At 46.2% G+C, this 7,377-nt stretch overlaps 1 protein-coding gene across 3 annotated transcripts in view; it reads left to right on the top strand.

Annotated features, from left to right (window-relative positions):
- Positions 1–4,879: 4,879 nt before the first annotated feature.
- The window catches only part of Atad2 (ATPase family AAA domain containing 2), a 42,570-nt gene continuing 40,072 nt past the window's right edge, over positions 4,880–7,377 (top strand). Inside the window, exon 1 of one of the 3 annotated variants that reach the window (XM_038343416.2) lies at positions 4,880–5,166. In XM_038343416.2, the coding sequence (XP_038199344.1) occupies positions 5,005–5,166 (162 nt within the window). In that variant the 5' untranslated portion in view covers positions 4,880–5,004. Of the gene's footprint in view, positions 5,167–5,365; positions 5,386–5,617; positions 6,015–7,377 lie in introns of those variants that run through there. The other 2 variants (XM_042055706.1, XM_038343417.2) reach the window with 2 other exon arrangements.

Genomic DNA, 7,377 nt, shown 5'->3' with positions numbered 1-7,377 from the left:
AGTGCAAGAATAGCTTGGACTACATAGTAGCAGACTAGAGTTACATAAGAATTTTTCTTGGGGGCTGGAGAGATGGCTCAGCAGTTAAGAGCATTGCCTGCTCTTCCAGAGGTCCTGAGTTCAATTCCCAGCAACCACATTGTGGCTCACAACCATCTGTAATGAGGTCTGGTGCCCTCTTCTGGCCTGCAGGTATACACACAGAATATTGTATACATAATAAATAAATATTAAAAAAAAAAAGAATTTTTCTTTTAGGGCTGGAGAGATGGCTCAGAGGTTAAGAGCATTGCCTGCTCTTCCAAAGGTCCTGAGTTCAATTCCCAGAAACCATATGGTGGCTCACAACCATCTCTAATGAGGTCTGGTGCCCTCTTCTGGCCCGCAGGCATACGTGGAAGGAATGCTGTATACATAATAAATAAATAAATAAATAATTTTTCTTTGAAAAAAATCCTGGCTCTTAGGAGTCAGAGGTGAGTGGATCTCAGTGAGTTCGAGGCCAGTCTGGTCTACAAAGTGAATTCCAGAACATCTAGGACTGTTTACACATAGAAACCCTGTCTCGAAAAGCCAAAAGGAAAAAGAGTCTGGATAGCATTCTGTATTAATCGTATTTATTTGCAGAAAGACACCAATTATCAAAACAGTATTTATTCATAGTGAATGAAGGACACGAAGAACTGTCTCTTTAGACTTGCTAGTTTCCTGTGTTTGCATTGAACATATGTAACTGCTCAGGGAACTTCCCTACAAAAAAGAAAACGAAAGACACTGTAATTCTTAAGCTTGGTTTATAGGCCACCCACAGACTCTCAACCTCATGAGTCCCAAAACCCATAAAGTGCTGTGCTGGTGGTATACTGGTGAATGTAATTGCCTTCCAAAACCCATAAATCCTACAAAAACAACAAAAAACCCACAAATGTGTTTGTGTCTGTTACCAATTTATTGCTTCAGCTTGAATATTCGGCTTCAAAGGAGGCTCTAGGGGGTGGGGAGGGAAGGTCATTAAACTTAACTGTTCTTGTTTAGTAAAAAGTGAGCCTGAAGTTAATCTTTCTCAGAAAGAGGCTCCCTGCAGTTTCTAGGAAGGCATCATAGCTAGTGGTATGTGACCTTGAAGGTTTAGTCTTTCTTCAACCCTCTGGACACAAAAAACAGAGCTTGGGGAAACCAGACCTTGGAAAGGCCTGCACACAGGTGTGGGTGGCCAGCAAGTTCACACAGGGACCTTCTAGTCTCTTTCCTCCCTCGCTAGTACTCTTGCCCCAGGTGCTGTGGGAATCACCTCTGCTTTTCAAACTCGGGTGCCTTCACAGGTTGCTGACTGACCCACACACTGTCCAACACCCCCTACACACACACACAAACGCCATGTTCTGGGGGTTGCCTTTCTGGCCAGCACCTGTACATCATCCCACACCAGCAAATTGATCTGCCTTCTCATAGGCATGAGAAGCCTTCCTCAAAGAGATAGAGGACCAGTGTCAAATTTGTTAACTTCTTGGATCCTCTCCTCTAGCCTTAGATGCATACATACGTCTCTGTAGTAGTTTCTTTCTTTTTTTCTTTTCTTTCTTTTTTGTTTTGTTTTGTTTTTCAAGACAGGGTTTCTCTGTAGCTTTGGGAACCTGTCCTGGAACTAGCTCTTGTAGACCAGGCTGGCCTCGAACTCACAGAGATCCATCTGCCTCTGCCTCCGAGTGCTGGGATTAAAGGCGTGTGCCACCACCGCCCAGCTATTCCGTAGTTTCAGTTGCTGCCTAATCTGTGTTGTCTCCTGGTTATTTTGGAGTTTGTGTGCAAAGGTGGTGGTGAGATGGAGGTCTCATATGGCACTCACTGGCTATCACCTGAGTGGTAGAATTACAGGCCCACACCACCATACCTAGATTTTGAATTTATCTAGCAGGCTCTATGAGTGTGTGTGCCCTCGAGCAGAGTTACTTCACCCTCCTACTTCCTGTGCCTCAGTTTCCTCAAATAAACTATTTCCTATATATAAATAAAATATTTCCTGAAAATAAAGTTTACAATGCTATTTTCTAAATAGGTGTGCTACAAGGATTGAGTTTGTATATATTGTTGGTTAAACTGAATTCTCAAGGCTTTGGTCCACCTTAAAACAATCCCAACACTCTGGTGTTCATGCCAGATACAAAGGCTTTACCAATTTTCCCACATCAAGTTGTTGTCGGCACATAACCACAGTTCTCTGGAGTACAGTCCTCCCACAGAGACTTCAAGAGTTAACCATATCCCTTCCTGTTGATTCTTTTTCAAATGTTTCTTGGGTCTTTAAGAAAGACTTCTGAATTGTCAAAGATACATATTGACGATTGTAAGATCTTTTTAGTAAGTGCTCAGGTGGGGGAGGGGGGGTTGGGCAGGGCCTATCATTAAGTGTTGACAAGAACAAATAGTAGAATTTCCAAGCGGTCATTTTAATGGGGGTGAAAGAAGGGAGGGGAAGTCCTCCTACCGCCACAATTCTTAGAAACTATGCTAATGTTTTGTTAAGTCTCTCACAGCTAGGGGTTTCTATGTTGGAATCATGTGACTATGTACTCTATACAAAAAGTGGCAAAAACTGGCATCATTTTGAAATTGTCCCCATTCTCACACCTCTCCGAGCAAAGGCTAAGCATTACGACTGGAATAAATCCTTTTTAATTAGAATGCAGGTGGCTGGAGATGTAACTCAGTTGGTAGGATCTTTGCCTACCATGAAAGAAACCCTTGATTTAATCCCCAGCATCACATAAAATGGGCATGATGGTATAGACATGTAGTGCCAGCACGTGGGCTGGATGGAAAGCAGCAGTATTACAGATGGATGTCAGGGTCCAACAAATGCCCACCAGGATTTCCTGTTTCTTTTGTCTCAGAACAAAGAATTGGGCCAGGGGCATGCAGAAAATGTTTATTAAGAGAGTACCGCCAGGCAGTGGTGGCACACACATTTAATCCCAGCACTCAAGAGGCAGAGGCAGGCCGATCTCTATGAGTTCGAGGCCAGCCTGGTCTACAAGAGCTAGTTCCAGGACTGGCTCCAAAGGAGCACAGAGAAACCCTGTCTCAAAAAACAGAGAGAGAGAGAGAGAGAGAGAGAGAGAGAGAGAGAGAGAGAGAGAGAGAGAGAGAGAACACAACTGGACAGAGGTGGTGCACACCTTTAACCCCAGCATTTGGGAGGCAGAGGCAGGCAGATCTCTGAGTTTGAGGTCAGCTTGATCTAAGGGAGCTAAAACCAGGGCTACACAACGAAATCCTGTCTTGGGCTGGAGAGATGCCTGCTCTTCAAAGGTCCTGAGTTCAATTCCTAGCAACCACATGGTGGCTCACAACCATCTGTAATAAGGTCTGGTACCCTCTTCTGGCCTACAGGCATATACACAAACAGAATATTGTATACATAATAAATAAATAAATATTAAAAAAAGAAACCCTGTCTTGAAAAACAGAAAACAAAAAAAAAGAAAAGAAAAGAAAGAAAAGAAGGAAAAAGAGAAAGCAGCAGAGCTAGAAAGGTTAGAAGCTTAATGATGTTTGTTCTTATCAAATTGGGATATTTATACATCACTTTTTTTTGTTTTTGTTTTTGTTTTTTCGAGACAGGGTTTCTCTGTAGTTTTGGAGTCTGTCCTGGAACTAGCTCTTGTAGACCAGGCTGGCCTTGAACTCACAGAGATCCGCCTACCTCTGCCTCCCAAGTGCTGGGATTAAAGGCGTGCTCCACCACCGCCCAGCCCACATCACTTGTTTTGCAAGACTTTTAATTTTAACTTTTTTTTATGCCAAATGGCCTCTGTATAAATTAAAAATGACCAAGATTTGCTTGCTACCTGGACAGCCATCCTGGGCTACTCCAACACTACCTTATTTGAGGCAGAGGTCCTCTACCTTGCACCAGCACTCCGAGCAGCAGCCTCAAAGACTGGGCAGCAAGTCTTTCAGAAGAATTTTGGGGAACAGAACTACTTTTGCGAGGCAGAGTACAGCAGGCAACCAAACGGTACCCACAGTTTGGACAGGGCCCTGATGGAGGGTGAAGCATAAGGCAGGGTTGTCATCTAATCTATTAAGTACCTGACTTTAAAATAAATAAATAAATAACCCTTATTTCTAGTTACTTGCTTTAAGCTTAACCTTGACAGCATATACAGAAGGCTAAAGTTTGTCTCTGTAAATGAGTTACATTTGTACTTAGCATGATTACATAGTTAATGATGGAATTAAAAAATTCCATCATTTATAAGGTGACTGACCATTAACTCGCATGTCTTAATTGCCTTTAACAGTTTACAGCAAGTTGGCAGCTTTTTTAAAAAATCAGAATTTTTACAGTTTCTATCCCTGGTATGTATTGTATGACTCTGTCTATCCCAATAGCTATTGTCAGCTCTTTTAGCTTTCTTTAAGGACCACTAGGTTTTCTTTCTTTCCGGTAGTTAATTTATTTTCATTCGTTCATCAACAAAAAGCTCTTCAATCTCAAAGTCAAAGTGCTTTAGGGACTTTTTAAAATCTTATTTATTTATTTTGCGTTTGAAGGCTAGATGGCGGGAAGCAGCCGGCAGGTAGCCAAAGAGGCCCTCCAAATCCACGCGCCAAAATTCCAAACAGGACGCAGCACAGCTCTCTCTGTCTCCCTCCACTGAAGGCGGTGAGCCGGAACTATAGAAGGAAGAAGTCTCAAGTTCCTGTCCGGCGCTCCACGCGGCTCGCTAGAGTCCCAGCTCACGACGGCATAGGCTCCCGTGCTCAGCAGATGGGAGGAGAGTCTCCCGTTTGTCGGTTTCGGAGCGGCAGAGGGGGCGGGGCCGGCTGCGGCGGCGGGGCCGGCGGCGGAAGGATTCCGCGCGCGCGCGTCCTCTGAGGCCTCTAGGCGCGCAGTTTGTGGCGCCAGAATTTAGAGCGCGCCAGCGCCTGAGAGGCTTCCCCTTCTGGCGCTCCGCACCCTCTCCCTCATAACGGGTTCCGGCTCCCGCAGGGGGCACCATGGTGGTCCTCCGCAGCAGCCTGGAGCTGCACAGTCGCTCCACCACTTCTTCGGCCACCGACTCTCTGGACCTGTCCAATGAGTTCCTCAGCCTGAAGGACAGCGGCCGGAGGCGGCCCGGCTCGCCCCGAGGAGCGGGGAAATCGCTGGACTCCACCGCGGTGAGTACCGGCCTGGGGCGGGGAACCTTTGGACCCGGGATGGAGCCGCGCCGAGTGGGGACCGGCAACCCGGGTGTGGGGAACCGGCGTGCCGCGCAGGGGTGCTGGAAGGTTCCAAGGTTCCGGTGAGACAGATCTGGCTGGAAGCGAGCTGAGCAGTTGGTCGCCACCTCTTTCTACACAAGAGGAAACCAGGGCCCGCCAGAGCCGAAGTGGCGCGTAGGGCCAAAGTGGTTTGGGGCCGCTCTTCCCCCGCTTCCCCGGCTGCGTCCCCGGTTCGCGTCAGCCGGGAGAGTGAGACCCCGAGGTTGCTGACTGCTCGCGCGTGCACAGGGGCATTTTAGGGAGTGCGAGCACAACCGGTAACTCAGACTCCACTGCCCCTCCATTTACGGTCCAGGGAGGTTCCACGATCAGGACCTCGGCGGAGTGAAATATCAGGTTGCATAATGTGGAGGGACGGCTACCAACTACTTCGTGTGCCCTTCCTTTAAGTCTCGTGACAAGCCCTAGAGGGTCTGTAGTGATGACAGCCGTGTGACAGATAAAGAAATGCACCCCAGAAAGATCAACAGGAGAGCGGTAGGAAGTTCTGAAGTTGGAACTTAGACGTTTCTGCCTCCCGGATCCTTGCTGTCCTGGCTCGCCGTGCCGCAGCCACAGTAGCTGCAGGGGATGTTTGCAGAGAATGGAGACCTCGCATCAAATGCTTCTTGCCTATCGAGGACTAGTGCGACTTTTGAAGTCAGAGTCCCGAAGACATCTGCCCGCTTTGGCAGTGGAGGAAGGGGACAGCGTTCACCAAAAAGGTTGAGGTTAAGGAGGCCACAGTAAAGTTACCAAAACAGGTAGTGATGGTCTCGTTGCAGTGCTGGTCGCTATGGCAGTAAGAAAAATAGGGCCGGAGAGCCTGGAAGTCAGAAAGACGGATAGGAGCGCTGGGGTGACAGTGACACAGACAGCCGTGCCCACTTAGTTGATACAGAGTTGGTCTTGTATTGGGGTCTGACTTCTGGAGGGATTTGATTCTCAGGTGCAGGAATGGGCAGAGGTCTGGGTAGGGTAAACATTTCTTACTCTGAATTACAAACGTCCTCTTTACCTGATCTTTTATTCTGCCGGCTGTTGTAGTGATTACACTCTTCTTGGATAGCTATAATCGCCTAACTTTTCTTGTTTATATTTTTCCCTAAGTCAAATGTAATTCTATAGGGGTGTGTGTGTTTTATTTTTCTAGAACAGAGCATGGCACATAGATGCAGCATTTGTTTTGGGTTGTCCTTATTAACAAAGTTGTTAGTTAAGCATTATATACATGCCATCCATACCATATGGAGAGAGAGTCCTTGAAATGTAGGAGGAAGAGGATAGTCTCTGGGCCAGCGTTTATGCTATATATTTTAGCTTTCTTTCTTTCCTACCTTCCTTTCTTCCTTTCTTTCCTTTCCCTCCCTCCCTCCCTCCTCCCTCCTCCCTCCTCCTCTCCTCTCCTCTCTCTCTCTCTCTCTCTCTCTCTCTCTCTCTCTCTCTCTCTCTCTCTCTCTCTCTCGTTTTTCAAGGCAGGGTTTCTCTGTAGCTTTGGAGCCTGCCTTTGGAACTAGCTCTTGTAGACCAGGCTGACCTCGAACTCAGAGATCTGCCTGCCTCCTGAGTGCTGGAATTAAAGACATCCACCACCACTGCTGGCTTTTTTTTTTTTTTTTTTTTTTTTTTTTTGTGAGTGTAGCTCTGGCTGTCTAGGAACTCACTAAGTAAACCAGGCTGGTCTGGAACTCAAAGATCTGCCTGCTTGGTGCTGGGGAGTGCTGGGATTAAAGACATGCGCCACCACCTACCTGACCACATACCATCTTTTTGAAATAAAATCTTCCTTCTATAAATTAAGGCACTGTGGTAGGCCTTCTGATTAGAGGTTAGTTAGGAAGTGTTAGGTTGGGTGTGAAATAACGAGTAGTTCTCAGAGATAACAAATTCCTATTACAAACCCCTTCAGTATCAAGAATGGGATAGCTTGTGTCTGAAAAGCTTTCTAATACGGAGGCTTTGTATTCAGTCTGGTACTCCCATTACCCTGATATTTGAAAACTTACTAATTCCCAGTTTCATTTATCAGCAGATGGTAGAGATGGTACTTCTTGAGATGGTTATAAATTTATTCGTACTAATTCATTAATTTGACTTTTCCTGGTTTAGTAATAGAGTACCTTTAAA

This window comes from Arvicola amphibius, chromosome 9, assembly GCF_903992535.2.
Source record: "Arvicola amphibius chromosome 9, mArvAmp1.2, whole genome shotgun sequence".
Lineage (NCBI taxonomy): Eukaryota > Metazoa > Chordata > Mammalia > Rodentia > Cricetidae > Arvicola > Arvicola amphibius.
Note: the sequence above shows the minus strand (reverse complement) of the source record. Positions and strands in the feature narration are given on the sequence as shown.